The sequence below is a fragment of the Macaca thibetana genome, chromosome 8 (genome assembly GCF_024542745.1).
Source record: "Macaca thibetana thibetana isolate TM-01 chromosome 8, ASM2454274v1, whole genome shotgun sequence".
Taxonomy (NCBI): Eukaryota; Metazoa; Chordata; class Mammalia; order Primates; family Cercopithecidae; genus Macaca; species Macaca thibetana.
The window spans coordinates 134,687,387-134,709,027 of NC_065585.1; the positions used below are offsets into that span (position 1 = coordinate 134,687,387).

A 21,641-nucleotide genomic window follows, 5' to 3' on the forward strand; every position below is an offset into this window, starting at 1 on the left:
GAGAAATGTGTTCTAGCCAACAGTGGGAGATGGAAAAGGAAGCAGTTTCTGTATCCGCTGTGAAGAGATGGTCCTCTTTCCCATGACACATTTTCAGGGCACCAATTCCTTTTGTTTTATAGCACTTGTCACAATTGTAACTATATAAATTATTTGTGTCTCTATGATTAGACTGTGAGATCCGAGTACAGATTCCATGACCGTCTTATTTATCATTGTACACCAGTATTGCGCTCACAGTCTAGCAGGCCATCAGTGCCAAAGGTATATTTGTTGAATAAGTAAATGAAATCTAGATGTTAGGTTTATACTTTAACTTTACAATATGTAGTAGTTCTCCCTTATTCATGGGGCTATGTTCCAAGACCCCTAGTAGATGCTTGAAACAGCGGGTAGTACTGAACTCTATATATACTGTGCTTTTTTTTCGATACATGCAGACCTATGATAAAGTTAAATTTATAAATTGGCACAGTAAGATATAACAATAACTAATAATAAAATAGAACAATTATAACTATGCTATAATAACAATACTATAAAAGTTATGTGAATGTGATCTCTGTCTCCCCCAAAATATCTTATTGTGCTCTGCCCACTCTTCTTCTCGTGCTAATATAAGATGATAAAATGCCCGTATGATGAGATGAAGTGAGGAAAATGACATAGGCATTGTGACATAGCATCAGGCTACTACTAATCTTCTGACCATATGTCGGAAGGAGGATCATCTGCTTTAGGTGATCCTGGGTCACTGAGCCATGATGATGTCAATGGCTGGATCTCGGAAGCAGCTGATTTTGATAACTAGTGGGCAGGTAGTGTTTACAGTGTAGATACACTGGACAAAGGGATGATTCGCATTCTGGGTGCGTGGAGCTGTGTGGTGCAAGATTTTGTGTTACTCAGAACAGCATGCAATTTAAAACTTATGAATTGTTTATTTCTGGAATTTTGTATTTATTTATTTATTTTGAGATGGAGTCTTGCTCTGTCACCCAGGCTGGAGTGCAGTGGTGCGATCTTGGCTCACTGCAACCTCTGCCTCCCGGGTTCAAGCGATTCTCCTGCCTCAGCCTCCCGAGTAGCTGGGATTACAGGTGCCCGCCACCATGCCCAGCTAATTTTTGTATTTTTAGCAGAGACGGGGTTTCACCGTGTTGGCCAGGCTGGTCTCGAACCCCTGACCTCAGGGGATCCACCCATCTCGGTCTCCCAAAGTGCTGGGATTATAGGCGTGAGCCACCGCACCCAGTGTATTTAATATTTTGGACTGTGGTTGACTGTAAGTAACTAGAACTATGGCTTGGTGGGGAACTACTGCAAATATATTCGTAACAACTGGTATTTGGAGCACTTTTAGGCATCAAGGACTGTAGTAAGTATTTTTTTTTTTTTTTTTTTAGACAGAGTTTCACTCTTATTTGCCCAGGCTGGAGTGCAATGGCATGATTACAGCTCACCGCAACCTCCACCTCCCAGGTTCAAGCGATTCTCCTGCCTCAGCCTCCCTAGTAGCTGGGATTATAGGCATGCGCCACCACGCCTGGCCAATTTTGTATTTTTAGTAGAGACGGGGTTTCTCCATGTTGGTCAGGCTGGTCTTGAACTCCCGACCTCAGGTGATCCGCCCGCCTCCGCCTCCCAAAGTGCTGGAATTACAGGCGTGAGCCGCCGCGCCCGGCTTTTTTTTGTTTGTTTATTTTAAATATTGCCTCACTTAATAGACATTTTCGCCATTCACATTTTCAAGATGTTGAAGCAGAGATTTGAGTCAGTCTTCTAAAATCACACATCTGGGACTGAGAAGTCTTACAGAGATTCTGGAACCCAAATTTATTAACTACTAGTCTATATTGTCTCCTGGGATAAAGAGGTTCTGAAATATAGCAAAAATTCTAGTTTGAATATCTGGACCAGCCAGGAAGAATTTGTAGATGCCAGGGACTGGGGAGCTAGAACCTATGGTAAGGAAGTGACACCAAAAAAGCTAAAGCAGGTCTTTTATTTTCTTTCCCTCCCTCCCTCCCTCCCCTCCCTCCCTCCCTCCCTCCCTCCCTCCCTCCCTCCCTCCCTCCCTCCCTCCCTCCCTCCCTTCCTTCCTTCCTTCCTTCCTTCCTTCCTTCCTTCCTTCCTTCCTTCCTTCCTTCCTTCCTTTCTCTCTTTCTCTCTTTTTCTTTCCAGACATCTTGGGATGCAAAGGACCACAGCATCAGCAACACTTGGTACCAGCTTCCACAGCAACAATGAGAGGTAATGGCAGTGCTTCCACTACCAACAGGACATTACCACTTGCAGGCAGAAAAAAGACAAGAAAAATAGTGGGTGCCACATATTAGGACTTGTCTGAGACATGATGCAAGACTTTTTAGAAAGAATTTGAGGTGGGATAAGGCTGGGCTCTCTGCAGTAGTACAAGAGAAATACTATTTTGTGGCCCTTATTGGGACTTCCATATAACTTAAGGAGGGCAAAGCCTGAACACAGGCTATGGGAAATTTCCCTCTTGGATGTCACCTGCTTATGAGTGAGTAGCAGCCTGAATGCAAGCTCTCATTTTGAAGGAATTGCCAGCCATTGATCTTGTAGGTTATCTTTATGCTGAAGCCTCCCTTAGGAAAAGGAAAACCGAAGGGTCCTGGCATTTAAAAGGACCTAGTACGCAGAAAATCCTAAGGAAAAGCAGTTCCATCATAAAGGACACAATTTGTGCTTCATTTATACAATTATGACATTCTTTGGGGGGTTGCTTTATTTATATATGTTTCTTATAATGGAAATCGAGCTCTTACAAGGTAAAGCTCTTGTGTGATTCACCTTTGTAAATTTTTGTGCTGGATTCTGTTTGCCCCTCTACCTCCACCCTCCTGCCACTCCCATTCTACTCTCTAAAAGGACAGTTTAGCTTCTCAGTTGCTTTTTATTTTTTTAAATCAGCAAATGCTTCTAAATAAAATCATCTTGATATTAGAGCTTACAAGAATTATTGTAGTCTCCTTGCGTTAGCTATCTATTGCTGTGTAACAAATTAGCCCCCAAATTTAGCAACTTAAAGCAACAAACATTTATTATTTCACAGTTTCTTTGGGTGAGGAATCTTGGCATGGCTTAAGTGAGTGCCTCAGCCTCAAGGTCTCTCACACGGCTGCAATAAAGTGTGGGCTGGGTCTTCAATTTTGTGTGCAAACTTGACCAGGGGAGGAATTGCTTCCAACCTTGCTCACATGGTTTTGTTGGCAAGATTCACTTCGTTGTGAGCTGTGGGACGGAAAGCCTCATTTCCTCACTGTTGACCAGAGGCATTCTTCACTTCTTCACCATGTTTACCTTTCCACAGGGTATAGCACAAAATGGCAGCTGGCTTCCATCAGTGCTATTGAGAGAAAGGGAGCAAGACAGAGCAAGCAAGATAAAAGCCAGAGTCTTTCTGTAATCTAATCTTGAAAGTGATATCTCATCACTTTTGCTATATTCTATCTGTCAGAAGCGAGTCACTAAGTTGGCCTGCACCCCAGGGGAGAGAATTACATAAAGGCATGAACATCCAGAGGCAAGAAGCATTGGAGGCCACCTTAGAAGCTGCCTAATACACTCCTGGATTTTGTTTGGGAAGTTTCTCACTAATTTGTTAGAACTTCATTGCTTTTAAGAACATTCAAAAATATTTCATCTGCTTTTTTTTTCTATTTTCAGAAGTCCAAAACACATAGTTTATCATTAGTCTATACTAAACATATGTACTTGTTACTCTCAAAAACAGAGAAAGAACAGGTGTCTGGATTTTAGAAGACTGTGTTTTTACTGGGTACTGGAAGGAACTCTTGCATTCAGATTTTATAATAGACTTTGAGGAATGCAGATGGATTAGGAGCGTGATTCATCCCTTAAATCACATCTTGAGTAAGGTAGAGGAAGAGGGAGAATATCAGGGTGAAGGAGGAAGGACAGCTTAGATGGTGGTGGGTCATCTCCAATCCTGGGTTTCAGATAATGGGAAGGGAGGGAAATGAGAGAAGGTAATGGAGGACCAAAGCTCTGGGTAGAATCTGAGAACACAGGGCACGAGTGTTCCCTTATGTGAATCAAGCTCAAAGAAGTGGCAAGACCACGGCATAGCACTAATTGCATGGTTTTCTTCAGCAGATAGGTCTAAGACAGTCTTCCCACATTAGTTCCTCTTCCCTCACACAGGTGTTCCCAGCAATGGAAGGGGGCAGTAATAGTTATTATATGATTCAGACCAGAATAAAAGTGGTGAAGCAAGGAATATTCCCACCTGGTGACTGAGGATGATGCTTGAGTAGCAGAACCAACCAATGTACCAAAGAATGGGCATCACCCAAAGAGCTTTACAAATTTTATTAAAATTAAGAATGAGACAAAACTCAGCAGTTGCACCTAGATTAGTGACAGAAGATCAGATGAGAATGAAGATGTTTTAGTAAGTTAACATAATAAATGCTCTCCCAGATACCTCATCACTGTTTACCTCTTTTGGAACTTAAAAATAACTTGGAGAATATATGATCAACTATGAATTGACTAAGTTTAAGTTTCTGTGACCAGGCTAAATAAGGTTCCCAATAGGAATTCAGTTAATTTATAGTATAAGAAAATTACACTTTTGTAAATATGCCTAGTAGACTGACATATCCCTTACATGACTAAAACCCCATTATGCCAAAACATGTCTTTATTGATTCTCCCCGCATTCCTAACCTACTTTCTCTTCTGGCCTCTCTAGTTTAGTGAATTATATTGGCATCCATCTTTTTATTAGCTTTGAAATCTCAGAATCATCATTCATCCTTCTCAGTATATCATACGGACAATAAATCCTGCTGATCCTAATTCTGAAATTCACCTTGCATCTCTTCTTTCTTTTTAGTTCTCACTACTAGTGTTCAAGTCCTAGATTACTGGAATAGAATAATGTTGCATTAATAGATTGTGTTTATATAAAATTATATATCTCATAACCTGAAAAATATACCTTATTTTCAAAACCACCTAACATTTTAACAAATATGAACTCTTAGGCACACAGGATAATTTTATAAAACCCCAAAAGGAATAGGATGGATCAAATTCTTGGGTTCCATGAAATTATAGCTAACGTCTACATAATGCATATAACAGGGTCAAGATATGTTTAAGAACTTCACATATACTAACTCATATAATCCTAACAATACCACAATGTAGGTACCTATTGCTATCCCATTTTATAAATAAGGAAACTGAGATAGACAGAAAAGAAATAACTTGCCCAAGCTCGAACAGTTAACAAGTGATAGGGCTGGGATATAGTACTATGGGTGAAACAACAAGGTGGCTGTGGATGTAAATTAAGGGAGTAAATGTTAAAATGCACAAATGAAAATACAGTGTAAGCATTTATAAAATTTGTATTTATTTTCACCTGACCATCTAAACATGCAATTATAAATTTCATCCATCATGCTAATTATTCATAGACAAGACAGTTCAAGACTTTTTTTTTCTCCTGGAGTCTGAAGAAGATGAAGTTAGTCTTTTCGCTCCCTCCTTAGTTTTTCAATTTCAATGTTCTTCAGTTTGCAGCAGATGGTCCAGTCATCACAGTATCTAATTGCATGTTCATCAGCATTGCACTTCATTCTGCAATTATAATATTCTGAAGGACATTCATCAATATAAATGAAGCTTCTGGCTTTAAAAAGAGAAGACAAATTATATGACACAATATTACTTATTTTTTATTTTAAGTGTCTGAAATGTTTTATAATAAATTAAAAACATTAAAGAACTTTCTCAGAAAAACAAAAACAACAACAAAAGAATGCAAGAGAAAAAGTGGAGATGCTGAATAAAGACAAGTGATGATTTCTTCTATAAAGAGAGTAGATAAATGAGGCAGCAGCTGGAAATGTACAGAATTTTAAATGAGAACTATTACCACATATTTCTGCCTAAAATGAATTATCCAGCTTGGGGGTGGCGTAGAGATTCATAGTATGGAAATAATGTTTAACTTCTGGAGTTAAATTCTTAAAAAAGTCATTGGGGGTGGAATCTAGTGTAAGTGGAGGAGTTGGCCTTGAATCAGAGAATGAAGAGAAGGTAGATTATGGATAAAGACAAACTATGTGAAGAGATATGGTGGTGGAAAAATGGAAAAGCTATCTTTGGTTGCTTCTCTATTCTTGGTGAAATGAGAAAGAAGAATCCTTAATTGAGAGAAGGGGTCAGAGGAGTTGAGTCTTAGTTCCAGCTTCTTCCCAGTGTATTCGGGCTCAAGGCCATGTCTCCTTTACTAAGGAAGTTACTGAGATGTGCACAGGAGCCTATAACCCGTAATCACCCATAAATATTCCCTTTAAACCTACCAGGCCTTCCCAAATCCTTTTGTTACAATTTATAAGTTAAAATAACTGCCACGACCAACATCATGAATGTTTCCCCTTATGTTTTCTTCTGTAAGTTTTACAGTCTCAGGTAATTATGTTTAAATGTGTAGTTCATTTTGAGTTGCTTTTTGTATGTAGTGTAAGATACACGCCCAATTTTATTCTTTTGCAAGTGAATATTCAGTTTTCTCAGTACCATGTATTGAAGAAACCATCTTTTCCCTATGATATATTCTTCGCATGTTTGTTGAAGGCCAGTTGTTTGTATAAGTGTGGGTTTATTTCTGGGCCCTCTATTGTATTCCACTGGCCTATAAGTCTGTCTTTATACCAGTAGCACACAGTTTTGATTACTCTATCTTTATAATACATTTTGAAATTAGAAAATGTGATGCCCCTAGCTTTGTTTTTCTTGCTCATTGTTTTGACTATTCGGGGTCGTTTGTGGTTTTATATGAATTTTAAGATTGTTTTTTCTATTTCTGTCAAGAGTGCCATTAGGATTTTGATAGGGATTGTATATAATCTATAAATTGCTTTGAATAGTATGGACATTTTAATAATATTATGTTTTCCAATTCATGAACATAGGATATCTTTCCACTGATTTGTGTCTTCTTTTCTTTCATGAATGTTTGCAATTTTTAATGTACCAGTCTTTCAGCATTTTAGTTAAGTTTATTCTTAAGTATCTTATCTTTTTGTTGCAATTATTAATGGGATTTTCTTTACTTGCTTTCCAGTTGCTTGTTGTTAGTGCTATAGAAACACAACTGATATTTGTATGTTGATTTTGTATCCTGCAACTTTACTGAATTTGTTATTAGTTTTAATAATTTTGGGGGAGTGAAGTTTAGGGTTTTTGACAAAAAAAAATTATGTCACTTGGAAATAGATAATTTTACTCATTCCTCCCCCCACCACCAGTTTGGATGCCATTTATTTCCTTTTCTTGCCTAATTGTTCTTGCTAGAACTTTTAGTATCATGTTAAATAAATGTGGCAAGAAGGGGCACTTTTGCCATGTTCCTGATCTTAGAAGAAAGCTTTCAGTTTTTCACCATTGAGTATGAGTGAAGAATTTCTTTTTACTTTTATTGTAAGGTAGGACTACTGGTGACAAACTCAATTTTTGTTTACCTAAGAAAATTATGTATTTTTACTTTAATTTAAAGGGTAAGCTGGGCGCGGTGGCTTGCACCTTTAATCCCGGCACTTTGGGAGGCCAAGGCTGGCGGATCACCTGAGGTCAGGAGTTAGAGACCAGCCCGGCCAACATAGCGAAACCCAGTCTCTACTAAAAATACAAAAATTAGCCAGGCGTGGTGGTGGCTGGCTGAGGCACGAGATTGCTTGGACCCAGGAGGTGGAGGCTGCAGTGAGCCAACGTCGCTGCCACTGCACACCAGCCTGGGTGACAAAGTGAGACTCTATCTAAAAAAAAGATAATATTGCTAGACAGAGAGTTTTAAGATAGTGTTTTTCTTTTTAAAACATCTTAAATATTTCACTTTCCTCTCTTTTTGCTGATGTGGTTTAGGAGAAGTCTGATGTAATTCTCATCCTTGGTTGTCCACAGATAAAGATTGTTTCCCCTTCTGGCTTCTTTTAAGATTTTATTTTTGTCTTTTCAATACGATATGCCTAGGTTTAAATTTTTTGTATTTTCTTGCTTGGTATTCTCTCAGCTTCCTAGATATGTAGATTTTGTTTATTTTCAATTTTGGGAAAATCTCAGTCATAATTTCTTCAAATATTTTTTCTGTTCCTTTCTTTCTCCTCCTCCTGACACTTCTTTACCCATATATTGTTCCTTTTGTACTTGGTCTACACTTATTAAATATTCTGTTCTTTTTAATCCTTTTTTCTTTGCTTTCAAGTTTCGGAAGTTGCTATTTAAACTTCTTTAAGCTCACTGATTCTTTCCTTGATCATATCAGTCTATTGATGAATTCATCGTTATGGGCTAACCAGTGTTCCTCCAAAATTTGTATGCTGAAGTCCCAATCCTTAGTATCTCAGAATGTAATCATATTTGAAGATAAGTTTTTTTTAAAGGAGTGATAAAGTTGAAATGAGACTCCTAGGGTATGGCCCTCGTGCAATATGACTGATGTCCTTATTAGAAGAGGAAGAGACACCAGGAATGCATGTGCACAGAGAAAATGCCATAAGAGAACACGGCAAGAAGGCAACCAGCTGTAAGCCAAGACAGGCCTCAGGAGAAACCAAATGTGCTGACATCTTGATCTTAGACTTACAACTTCCAGAACTGTGAGAAGATGAACTTTTGTTATTTAAGGCACCCATTCTGTGGTACTTTGTTATGATAACCCTATAGCAATGCAAGAATGGCCTAATACATCTATATTTATATTGGACAAAATTGACTTTAAGTGAAAAAACATAAAAAGAGACAAAGAAGGCCATCATATAATGATAAAAGGGCCAATTCAGCAAGAGGATATAAAAATTCCAAATATGTATATATACATACCCACTAGTGGAATACTTAGATATATTAAAAATGTCATTAGAGCTAAAGAGAGAGATAGACCTCAATATAATAATAACTGAAGACTTCAACACCCCACTTTCAGCATTGGACAGATCATCTAGGTAGAAAGTTAACAAATAATCATTGAACTTAATCTGTACCTCAGATCAAATAGACTTAACAGACATTTACAGAACATTTCATCCAATAGCTGTGGCATATACATTCTTATCATCACATAGAACATTCTCCAGGATAGACCATATGTTAAGACACAAAACAAGTTTCAACAAATTTTGAAAAATCAACATTATATCAAGTATATTCTAGACAAAAATGGAATAGAACTAGAAATGAATACTAGGAAGAACTTTGGAAACTGTACAGATAACATGGAAATTAAACAACATGCTTCTGAACAACCATGGAGTCAATGATAAAACTAAGAAGAAAATAACAAATGTTCTTGAAATAAATGCAAATGGAAACACAACATACCAAAACCTATGGAATACAACAAAAACAGTGCTAAGAGAAAATTTTATAGCAATAAATGCCTACTGCAAGCACATAGTAAGATTATAAACAAGCTACTATGCACCTCAAGGAACCAGAAAAATAAGAAAAAATGAAACTTAGGAGAAGGAAAGAAATAATAAAAATCAGAGCAGAACTAAGTGAATTACAGATTTAAAAAATGCAAAGAATCAATGAAACAAAAAGATGATTTTTGGAAGAGATAAACAGACTTTATAAACTGGTAGCTAGACTAACCAAGAACAAAAGAGAGAATGCCAAATAAATAAAATCAGAAATAAAACAGGAGACATGACAACTGATATAAAAGAAACACAATGGATCATTAGAGTCTGTTATAAACAACCATATGCTAAATAATCTATACGATGAAATTTTTTTATCAACACCAATAATCAATCTAACTTTCCCAAATTAATTTTAAAATCCACCAATACTTTATAATAAATACATATTAAACTGTGGTTTATACCAGAGATTTAGATTATCAATTGACTTATTTATCTTTTCTGAAGCACCTATTGCCTCAGAGCGCATTTTAATATTTATTTCAATTTCATCATTTATATAATTATACATAATTATACTTTTCCTCCATGAATGTTGATGGTGTTTTACATTTTTATTGAGATATAATTTACTATAAAATTCATTCCTTTAGAGTGTTCCATTTAGTGAGCATCAGTGGATTCTTAAAATGGAATATACTGATGACCACTGAATGAAGGAATGAAGTACGAATATATGCCACAATATGGATGAATCTTGAAAACATTATGCTAAATGAAAGCAGACAGACATGAAGGATCACATATTTGTGATTCTGTTCATAGTAAATGTCCAGCATAGGAATATACATAGAGACAAAAATCAGATCAGTGGTTGCTAGGGACTGGGAGGAGGAGATATTTCTTCTTGGGGTCATAAAAATATTCTGGAATTAGATAATGGTGAGGGGTGCACAATTTTAAGAATTCACTGATACCCACTGAATAGAACACTTTAAGGGAATGAATTTTATGGTAAATTGTATCTCAATAAAAATACAAAAAACCCACTAACAATCGTGGAGGAAAGGCATAATTATTTGTAATTATATAAATAAGGAAATCTTGAATCATGAAGTATTATATAAATGAGGGAATCTTGAATTCTGAAGGTTTAAAATGTGCTTCAGAAATGATAAATAAGTCAACCAGTAATCTAAATCTCAGGTATAAACCACAGTTTAATATATTTTTATTATGGAGTATTGATGAATTTTAAAATTAATTTGGGAAAGTCATCTTGACTAATAAATATGCTTATATATAATTGGCTAATTATGTGGCTAAAAATTAAGGTGGAATCTTAACTCTTACCATACAAAAAGTAATTTCCATATACATTAAATGACATCATATGAGTTTTATTCAACTTTAAAGGAATGCAGAGACCAGGTCCTTGCCTGGATCAGTGGTGAAAGTGTCCCATGAACCAAGGATTGTGGTGGGGCACCCACCTCTTCACCTCTAGCTCTTCTTCTAGTCATCATTCGCTTTTCATTTTTCCAATTCTTAAAATTTCCTGTGTTCTGTGTGCATACTCTCACCATCTTTTGATCAAACACAACTCTCAAGTAAGTTTATTTTTTATTATTATTATTTTTTGAGACAGGACCTCACTCTGTTGCCTATGTCGGTGTGCAGCAGCATGACCTAAGCTGCATGCAGCCTTGACCTCCCAGGCTCAAGTGATCCTCCTGCCTAAGCTTCCTGAGTAGCCAGAACCACAGGCACGCGCCACTAACACCTGGCTAATTTTTTGTATTTTTGTTTTTGTAGAGATGGGATTTCATTCTGTTGCCCTTCAGGGGCTGGTCTAGAACTCCTGAGCTCAAGTGATCCACCCACCTCCAACTCCCCCAGTGCTGGGATTATAGACATGAGCCACTGTGCCCAGCCTCAAGTGAGTTTATCATAGGTTCAATCACTGCAGTGAACCACCTTATTGATGTCTTTAGCATCAACTCTTCAATCCTCTGAGCAGCCTTCTTGGTACAGTAAAATCTGCCCATGCTTAATTTATTTTCAGACTCTTGAAAGACCTTGCATTTTCTATTACTTATATTTTTAGAACTTTAGAATAAAAAGTTTCTGTCTTACCTGGAGGAACTGTGGACAGCAAGTAAAGGACTCCAAAGATCAAAAACAAGACCCTCATGGTTGAATAGGTAAAGCAGATTAGAGAGAATCAGTAGCTGAGATGAAAAGAACTTCTGTGTACATTTAGTCCTCTTAAGAAGTGAGTTGCTGAGTGATTATTGAACCTTTCAGGAGCAAGAACATTTCTGTGGTTCAATATCAGGAGACAGCATGTAATCGTCATGACTATCAGTCATTTAAAGTACATTTATCAAATGTCAACAGGATGTGTGCAAATGTAGTAGAAAGCACAGCCGTGACAAAGAGACTCTACTGAAATATCAGCATTGTCTTATGCATTCTGGAGGAACTGTAAGAATTAAGGAAGCAGTTCTGGAGGAAAAGTATTCATTTTATTTTTCTGATAATAGGAGGAAGAATGTAATACAACAGCATGCTTATTTATTAATATTTTTGGCACTGTGTGTTAGCATGCTTAAGCAATGGAATTAAATTTAAATGATAAACAGACTAGTGAGATACAGAAAAGCTTTTATTTGATTATCTTTCTGTCCAATCAACTGAACGAGATCAACTAATTTTTATATTGAAATCTAAGTCAACACAAATTGTTTGCACATCAGTTATATGTAATATGAGAAGAATTAAAGAAGAGTGGGCCTTAGAGAACCTATAATACATTTTGGAAAGCAAATAACATATGCAAAGCAATGGCAATGCAACATGAGCATATTTCTGACAAAGAGGCACAAATTACCTCTTAGACACTAAGGAAATGAACATAAACACCAGAATACTTTGCATGCCCTAGGGAATGCTTAAAAAGGGTATGAGTAAACTTTATTTATTTATTTATTTAGAAACAGGGTCTCACACTGTCACCCAGGCTGGAGTGCAGTGGTGCGATCTTGGCTCACTGCAACCTCTGCCTCCCAGGTTCAAGCTATTCTCCTGTGTCAGCCTCCCAAGTAGCTGGGATTACAGGTACACGCCTCCATGCCTGGCTAATTTTTGTATCTTTAGTAGCAATAGGGTCTTGCCATGTTGGCCAGGCTGGTCTCAAACTCCTGGCCTCAAGTGATCTGCCCGCCTCAACCTTCCAAAGTGCTGGGATTACAGGGGTGAGCCACCACGTCTGGCCAGAATATCAGCTTCAGAAACTGCAAAGTACATGCACATTCCTGGTCTTACTTGACCTTCATTCCTTTCTAGATGGTCTCACTACAGCTGAAGTAACTTTTCTCAGTACCAAGAAGGAAGTTCTCTTTCTGCCATGGCTTCTTCTGGCTGCTGCTTCTGTAATACTTCAGAGTGTTAGTGAATGGAACCTGTGGTTACATTATTTCAGCAGGTCCTCCCTGCCTTTAGAGACTTTGAAAATGACATCTTAAGTTGAGTCAGGGATGGGGAGGTCTTGAAAGAGGCAAACTTCACACAGCTTAGCCTAAGGAGGGCCCATGAGGGGCATGAAAGCTCTGGGGATGTTTTTCCGTAAACCTCCATTCAAGTCCTTTCTTCTGAGTTGCTGGGACAGTGGTGCCTGTGCACAAGCCTCTGCCAGCACCCTAGAAACTCAAAGGGAGATCTTAGGGTCACTGTGCTGGTTATTGCTGACTGTTCCATTTACTGAAACCAGAATGGCCTAGGATCATTAGCATCTCTGATCAAGAATCCAGAATTTACTGATTTTTCTCACCTATCTGAGAATTCTTTCTTTCTTGATCACGAGGAAAAGCTTTGGAAGTACAGTTTACACTGCAAAGTGTAACAAATAATTTGTGAGAACAAATAATTGAAATCCTTTATGGAACACTAAGGGCAGAATTTTCACTGCTTGATATTTTCTGTGAATATTTGTTTGCCAGCCTGATATAGGTTGGTGCAAACGTAATCGTGGTTTTTGCCATTACTTTCAACAGCAAACCTCGCAATTACATTTGCACTAACCTAATAGATTTGGAGCCAGGAGGCAGGCTTGGAATCCTGCCCAGGAAGCCCAAGAACATCGTGTAATCCATGGGCTGGCAATCAGGGATATCAAAGAAGGGTCAGAGGAAGGTTCATTGCATTCTGGGGGTGGACCAGTAGGTACCAGATGAGCATTGAAAGATGACTTAGATTGCAGAGGGCTTCAGCAAAGAAGCGTAAAGTGCTTTGACAAATGCCTTTCCTTAAAAGAACACCAAGAAGAAAATCAGAGAGCCATCAAGCTATCAAATATAAGTTGTCACAGTAGAAGAAGAAAGAAGGCAATTTACCATTAGATAGTTAAATTTGACCTAGAAATTATCGCATTTTATTGCACATAGCTCTCCAGGAAGGCACCAGACTTTCAATAAAAAAATTTATAATCAAGTATTCATTGTTTACCTTCCTTCCCTGCCTTCAGCGGTACTGACAGCTTTGGGGACTTTGATGCATTATCTGTTTTTCTTCTTGTTGCTGACGGTTTTCTTTTTCTTATTTATTTATTTGAGACAGAGTCTCACTCTGTCGCCCAGGCTGGAGGGCAGTGGTATGATCTCAGCTCACTGCAACCTCCACCTTCAGGTTCAAGTGAATCTCCTGCCTCAGTCTTCCATGTAGCTGGGATTACAGGTGTGCGCCACCACACTCAGCTAATTTTTGTATTTTTAGTAGAGATGTGGTTTCACCATGTTGGCCAGGCTGGTCTTGAACTCCTGGCCTCAAGTGATCCGCCTGCCTCTGCTTCCCAAAGTGCTGGGATTACAAGAGTGAGCTACGTGCCCGACTGCTGCCAGCTTTCTAAATCCATTGTTTTCCTTACTTTAAGTCTGTCAATATCCTCAAGTTCCTGCCATGTTAAAAACAAAACACAAAATTGTCTTTCTTGTATTTAGTTTGTTTTTTTAACGAATGCCCTAGCTTTTCCCTTTTCCCCTCAGGAATATCATAGTCTCTATGCTTCATTTTCACTTTATCTTTCATTCACTTCTTTCCCCACATGTGGCTGACATTTTCCCTCAGCTTTCCATTGAATATACTTTTGCTAAATCACTCAACAAGTTTTTCTCTGTATAAGAGTAGACAAACACATATATGCCTATATCCTATATGTATATTTTCTTTTTATTGATTCCTAAATATTATTTCATTTAAAAATTGGAAAAAATAACATTATCATGATAATAGATATAACACATCACTTGATCACTTAAAAGATCATTGCTATTTTAGTTTATTTACTTTCCATTAAATGTCTCTCTCTCTTATTCTTGCGATTCACCTATAGCTTTATTTAATAGGTATTACTTTATTGTAAATGTTTTCTTATGCTATTTTCAAATACTCCAAAACAGTAATTTTTACTTTCTGCATAATATTCCATATCATGGATATTTCATAATATACTTATGTAATTATCCTTTCATTGTTGGGCATTGTTTTGTGTTTATACTTTCACTATTTAAATGTTATGAGATTGTCCCAAGGGGCTTCTCTACTATTTCCACATCAATTTCTGGTTAGGTCTCCTGACCCAAGTGGCTGCTGGAGTTGCAGGTGTGCTTAATTTATATGGAGTGAGTGAAACCTTTAGTTCAACGTGTTGTTAATTGAAAGGAGAATCTTAGGATAGACTATTTTCCAATATAGGTAAAAAATGGATAACAACTTTGTTCAACTAGCAAAATAAGAGAAAAAGATAAAAAGTAAAGTAAAAATAAATGACAGACATAAAGTCAAACGAAATGAGTAAAATCACCCCACCAGTTGTTAGGAGGCAATTTTTTTCTTCTCTTTCTGCACTCAAGTTGATCAAATCTGTAGATAGATTCTCTTCATAGCTATGAGAAGCATATTGGCACAAGGTTGCTGTCTCTCTCTGTGTAAATGAAGTATTAGCTCTAGCCTGGACGTTCCCACTAAGCTTCAGAATAAAAAAATTCAACTATTTACTTGACATCTGCTTTTGAATGTCTAATAAGCAACTTAAGAATTCCAGAATGAATTTTTGATTCATACCACTTTCTCTGTTAATACTTACACTGCCCTTAGTCTTGCTCTCTCAGTGATGGGCTCATGTACCTAGTTGTTTAGGTTAAAAAACAAAAACAAACAAAAACTCTGGGGATACCTTTGATTCTCTCATTTCATAATTACAACCCATTAGCAAGCCCAGCTCTATCTTTAAAATATCCTCTGTCACCTAGGTTGGAGTACAGTGGTGAGCTCTCTGCTCGCTGCAAACTCTGCTTCCCAGGTTCGAGCAATTCTTGTGTTTCAGCCTCCCGAGTAAGTGGGATTACAGGTGCTAGCTACCAATTCTCAGCTAATTTTTGTATTTTTTTGTAGAGACGGGGTTTCGCCATGTTGGTCAGGCTGTTCTCAAACTCCTGTCCTCAGACGATCTGCCTGCATTGGCCTCCCAAAGTGCTGGGATTATGGGTGTGAGCCACTGGGCCCAGCCTAAAATGTGTCTTAAATCCAACCTTTGTTCACCTCCTCTGTCATTGCACCATTGTCCAAGTCACTAGTGTCTCTGGAGACAGCCCTCTAATTTGTCTCTATGCTTCTACGAGAGCTTTGCATACTCTGATTTATGTTCAGACACCAGAGATATGTTTTAAAAGTGCAAATTAAGTCAAATTATTTCCATATTGAAAACCAAATTACGTTTTTAAAAAAAACTACATAGAATAAAATCCAGTCTCTTTACATGGCACACAATGTCCTACCTGATTTGGTTGCTGAATATTTCTCCAATCTTTTTTTTCCTGCTACGGTTTCCTCTTTTCATTCTGTTCCACACATAATTAGTTTTCTTGCTCTTCCATAAACATTTCAAACCCATTTCTACCTCAAGGCCTCTGTTTTTACTATTACCATTGCAAGGATTATTCTTCTCTAAGATATTTCTATGGAAACTCTGCCCCCCTATTTCATTCAGTGTTTGTTCCCGTGTCACCATCTCGGAGAGGCTTTCCATGATTATTGAATAAATTCTAAAACAAAATTGATATCAAAAAGGTCATGTTCCCTGTAGCAAGTTGCTAATATCAGAAATCAATAACAAAAATATATATTCCCAAATTCATACACAGAGATATTAAAACACAACACATTTTTACATAATACTTGGGCTAAGGTGTACATAAAAATGAATACAAAATAATTAGATCTGAAAAAACGCAAAACACTATAAATGAAATCCTGTGGAATGGAGCCAAAGTGGTATAAAAAGGGACATTTACGGTCTTCAAGACATTTACTAGAATTCATCAAAGGATGAAAGCAGCTTAGTGCTCAACTGAAAAATCGAAATAAATAACAAAATAAAAAGAAGAAAAACCTGAAACAAAATAGGAGGCAGTAAACAAAAAAAAATCACACATAAATTAAATAAGAAACGAAACAAAGCAAGAAACATTGTAGAGTTATTTAGTAAGACCAGTAGGTAGTTTATGGGAAGATTCATAGATTAGATGAGTCTTAGGAAAACACAATGAGAAAAAGAGAAAAAAAATAATACGAGGAAGAAAAGGAACATACACTACAGATAGAGAAGAGCTTTGAATCATGATAGAATACTTTAAACTCCATATTCTGAATATGTGAATGAAATGGACACTTTTAGGGAAATATAAATTAACAATATTGGCCAAAACAAACTTACAAGTAGTTAATGTTCTATCCTTTTACATCCAAAAGGTGCTAGAACTAGCAAGATTTTATGTACAATCCTGAAGGAATAGATCATTCCTATGTCTTTGTTTTTTTGAAACGGAGTCTCGCTCTGTCTCCCAGGCTGGAGTGCAGTGGCGCCATCTCGGCTCACTGTAAGCTCCGCCTCTCGGTTCACACCTTTCTCCTGACTCAGCTTCCCAAGTAGCTGGGACTACAGGCACTCGCCACCAAACCCGGCTAACTTTTTTTGTATTTTTAGTAGAGACGGAGTTTCACCGTGTTAGCCAGGATGGTGTCGGTCTCCTGACCTCATGATCCGCCCGCCTGGGCCTCCCTAAGTGCGATAATTCCTATTTCCTAAGAATAATTGAGATTATAGATTGAGCTAGGTGGTTACTCAACACATTTTATGAAACAGAATAAGCACAATATAGAAATTTCACAAGGGTACTGTATTACTTATTGTTGCATAAAAAAGTATTCCAAAATGTAGTCGCTTAAAACAAACTGATTATCCCATAGTTTCTGTGGGATGAAGCTTTTGGCTAAAGGTCTCTTTAGCCAAAAAGAGACTTTTGGCTAAAGGTCTCTCTTGAGGTTGCAGACAAAACTGTCAGCTGGGGCTACATTCTAATCTGAAGACTAGGAGTGTGGGGGTTATTTAAAAACTCATTCACTGGCTTTTTTCATGCAGCATAATATTGTGGAAGTTCATCCATGATGTATCATGTATTAGTATTTGTTCTTTTTTATTACACAATACTATTTCTCTGTATAGATATAGTACATTTTGTTTATCCATATACTAATATATGGGATAGAAACCTAAGAATAGTATTACTAAATTGAATGATATATTCATATTTATCAGTTTTAAGAAAAGGCCAAACTATTTTCCAAAGTAGTGATATTATTTTATATTTCCAACAGCATTGTAAAGGTTTAGCCACATCTTCACGGACGTATTTTATCACTGGTCATTTTTATTATAGTTATTCTAGTGTGTGTTAAGTGGCTTCTCACTGTGGTTTTAATTTGAATTTCACTAATGACTAATGATTCTGATAATCTTTTCATGTGTTTATGTCCATTCACATATTTTCTTTGGTGAAATGTGTGCTCAAATATTTTGCCTGTTATCTTATTTATTAACAAATTATTAATTGTAAATTGATAAATTATAGTTGTCTTATTTATTGGGTACGAAGTGATGTTATGATTTATGAATTCAATGTGGAATAATTAAATCAAAGTAATTAACATACCAGTCACCAAAAATCATTTTTTTTTGTCTTGAGAATGGTTGAAATGTATTCTCTTGGCAATTTTGAAATTTATAATACATTTTTTACTATATTCACCATGCTGTGCAGTATATCTTAAAGAAACCTTATTTTCCTGTCCAGTTGAGTCTTTGTACTGTTTGACCATCATATCCTCATCTCTTTACCCTCCTCAGCCTCTGGTAACCACTGTTCTACTCTCTGCTTATTTGAGTTTGACTGTTTTAGATTCCACAAATAAGTGAAACATGTAATATGTCTTTCTGTACCAGGTTTATTTCACTTGGCATAATGTTCTCCAATTCCATCTTTGTTGCTGGAAATAAAAAAGTTTCTTTTCTTTAAGGTAAAATAGTATTCTACTGTGTATATATACTACATTTTCTTTATCCGTTCATCTGTTGATAGACACTTAGGTTGATTCCAAAACTTGACTATTGCAAAAAGTGCTGCAGTGAACATGGAAATGCAGACATCTCTTCAATATACAAATTTCAAGACTTTTCAGTAAATACCCAGACTTGAGATTGTGAGATCATGTGTAATTTTATTTTTATTTTTGTTGAGAAACTTGTAAGTTTTCCATAATGGCTACACTAATTTACATTCCTAACAACAGTGTACAAGTGTTCCCTTTTCTACACGTCCTCTCCAACACCTGTTATAGTTCCTCTTTTCGGTAATAGCCATTCTAGCAGGTGTGAGGTGATATCTCACTGTGGTTTTAATTTCCATTTCCTTAATGATTAGTGATGTTGAACTTTTTTTTTGTATATTTGTTGGCCATTTGTGTGTCTTCTTTTGAGAAATGTCTATTTACCTCCCTTGCCCATTCTTTAATTGGACTATTTGTTTTCTTTCTGTAGAGTTGTTTGAGTTCTTTATAAATTTTGTCTATTAACCCCTTATCAGATGCATAGCTTGCAAATATTTTCTCCCAATCTGTAGATTGTGTCTTTACTCCGATTGTTTTCTTTGGTGTGCATAAGCTTTTTATTTTGATTACAATCAAATTTGTCCATTTTTGCTTGCATTGCTTGTGCTTTTGGGGTTAGAACTTAAAGTGTCCAATGTCATGTAGTCTTTCCCCTATGTTTTCTTCTAGTAGTTTTTCAGCCTCAGGTTTTATATTTAAGCTTTTAGTCCATTTTGAAAAAATACTGTCAGTCAAGAATACTATACCCAGCAAAGCTATATTTCAGAAATGAAGGAGAAATAATGTCTTTCCTAGACAAGCAAAAACGAGGAGATTCATCACCACTAGACCTGCCTTATAAGAAATTGTTAAGGAAGCTTTTCAAATGGAAATCAAAGGATGCTAATTATTGACGTACAAACATATGAAAGTGTAAAATTCACTAATAAAGGTAAAAAAAAGGTAAAGGTCAAATCCAGAATATTTCAATACTGTTATAGTGCTTTGTAAATTATATATATTCTTATTGTAAAGGTTAAAAGTCACAACAACCTATAGTACAACCTATAGTAAGTTGTTAGGGAGTACACAATACAAAAATGTAAATTGTGAAATTAAAACATATAAATGGAAGAGGGTAAAAGTCTAAAGATTTTGTATGTGACTGAAGTTAAGTTGCTATCAGTTTTAGTCTATTATAACTATAAGATATTTTATGTAAGACTCATGACATGTACAAGCAAAAACTAGAGCAGGTACACAAACAATTAAGAGAGAAATAAATTTGCTGATACAGAAGATCAGCAAATTACAAAGACAAACAAAAAGAGAAAAAAGGGGGAGATAAGGTGATTTACTAGATACAGCCTAGAATAACATCTCGCCGCAAGAGACCAGACCATTAGGAAGACTGGCACACTCTGAGCAGATCTTCAGAGGGGAGACATTGAGAGTGGATTGGGGGAGGAGGCAGATTCTAGGCTGAAGAGGGAAGAAGCTGGAAACCCTGCACGAGGCCTTGTTGAGACTTGTTCCTGGACCCCAGCAGCTCCTGGGGGAAGGGGTGACTTGAATAGGTGAAGAGTGGCCCACTCTCACCGCAGACCTTTGGAATCCTAGCTGCAGTAGACCCCAAGACCCTCATGGACATTTGAGCTGGCAAGGAGAGCTGTTTGGAGAGGTAGCAGGACCAGGAATTCAGCCTGTGAGGAGCCCAGAGGGTTTGGCACAGCAATAGCTGCAGTGAAGCATGGCCAGGGTCACCTATCCCCCAAGGGTTGCTATGCTCTTTTAGGTAGCTTGGGCCTTTGGTGACTGTTGGACCTGAACAGAGTAAGGTAGTCTTGCACATGGGTCAAGGCCAATTCTATCTGGGCCCCCTCTGCCTGCTGACCTCTGCTGGGGACCCAGCCTGGCTGCACTTGCTTGCAGCACCTCCTTGGATTCCCAACTAGGGTGCTTCCTGGGGAACATCATCATAGCTTCTTTACTGATGAACCAAGCCTAAACTTTCAGAGAGCTTCAGTAGACCAGTCCCCACTGACATGCAACCACCTGCAGCCTCTCCTGACCAAAACCTCCCTTCCGCCACTTTGTCAGCATTCACTCACTCATGGTCACCCACCACCACTTTGTTGACACGCACAGTGGGTGGACCTCACCTGCCTTCACCTGCCTGTGTGTGCATACGTGTGAACCCCAATGCCCCACTACTGCTGGCGTGAGTGCATGTGCATGGGCACAGGTGTACACTGCTGCAACGCCACTGGTGCAAGCACATGCATAGACACAACTGCCCCACCCTTGCCAATGCCTCACCCCTGTCTATGCACAGGAACCATACCATGCTGCTGCCAGCATGAGTCTATGGATGGATGTTGGTGCCCCACCTCCACTGGTTCCTCACGCCAACCAAAGTGAGTTCACTCTGCCCCATCTTCACCAACACATGTGTACCCCACCCAACCACCACTGCCACTGCCACACATACGCAAGCACAAACCCTGCTGCCACTACCCCAAGAAAGTGCTGTGGCTGGCACATTCGATCAAAGTGTTGTTTCCAGTGGACCAGGAACACTTCAGCCCCTCAAGTGCAGCAGGTTTCTCACCTCAAGGGACAAGAGAACAAAGCCAGGAACCTGGTACCAACTTCCCAGGATTAGGGCACACAGCCCAGGAGTAATGAGCTGAGCCTCAACCCCCAGAAGTCTCCCAGAAATGAAGCCAG

General features: G+C 37.8%; 2 protein-coding genes across 2 annotated transcripts in view; both read right to left on the reverse strand.

Annotated features, from left to right (window-relative positions):
* The window catches only part of CTSB (cathepsin B), a 156,668-nt gene extending 135,871 nt beyond the window's left edge, over positions 1–20,797 (reverse strand). Inside the window, exon 1 of the mRNA XM_050801104.1 lies at positions 20,788–20,797. The gene's annotated coding sequence lies outside the window, so the exon portion shown is untranslated. The remainder of the gene's footprint in view (positions 1–20,787) is intronic.
* On the reverse strand, positions 5,389–11,745 carry LOC126961100 (beta-defensin 131A-like). The gene is made up of 2 exons (XM_050801154.1): positions 11,568–11,745; positions 5,389–5,692 (listed from the first exon to the last, which is right to left on the reverse strand). The coding sequence occupies exons 1-2, from the start codon at positions 11,623–11,625 to the stop codon at positions 5,529–5,531; spliced, it is 222 nt and encodes a 73-aa protein (XP_050657111.1). The 5' UTR covers positions 11,626–11,745; the 3' UTR covers positions 5,389–5,528.
* Positions 20,798–21,641: the final 844 nt, after the last annotated feature.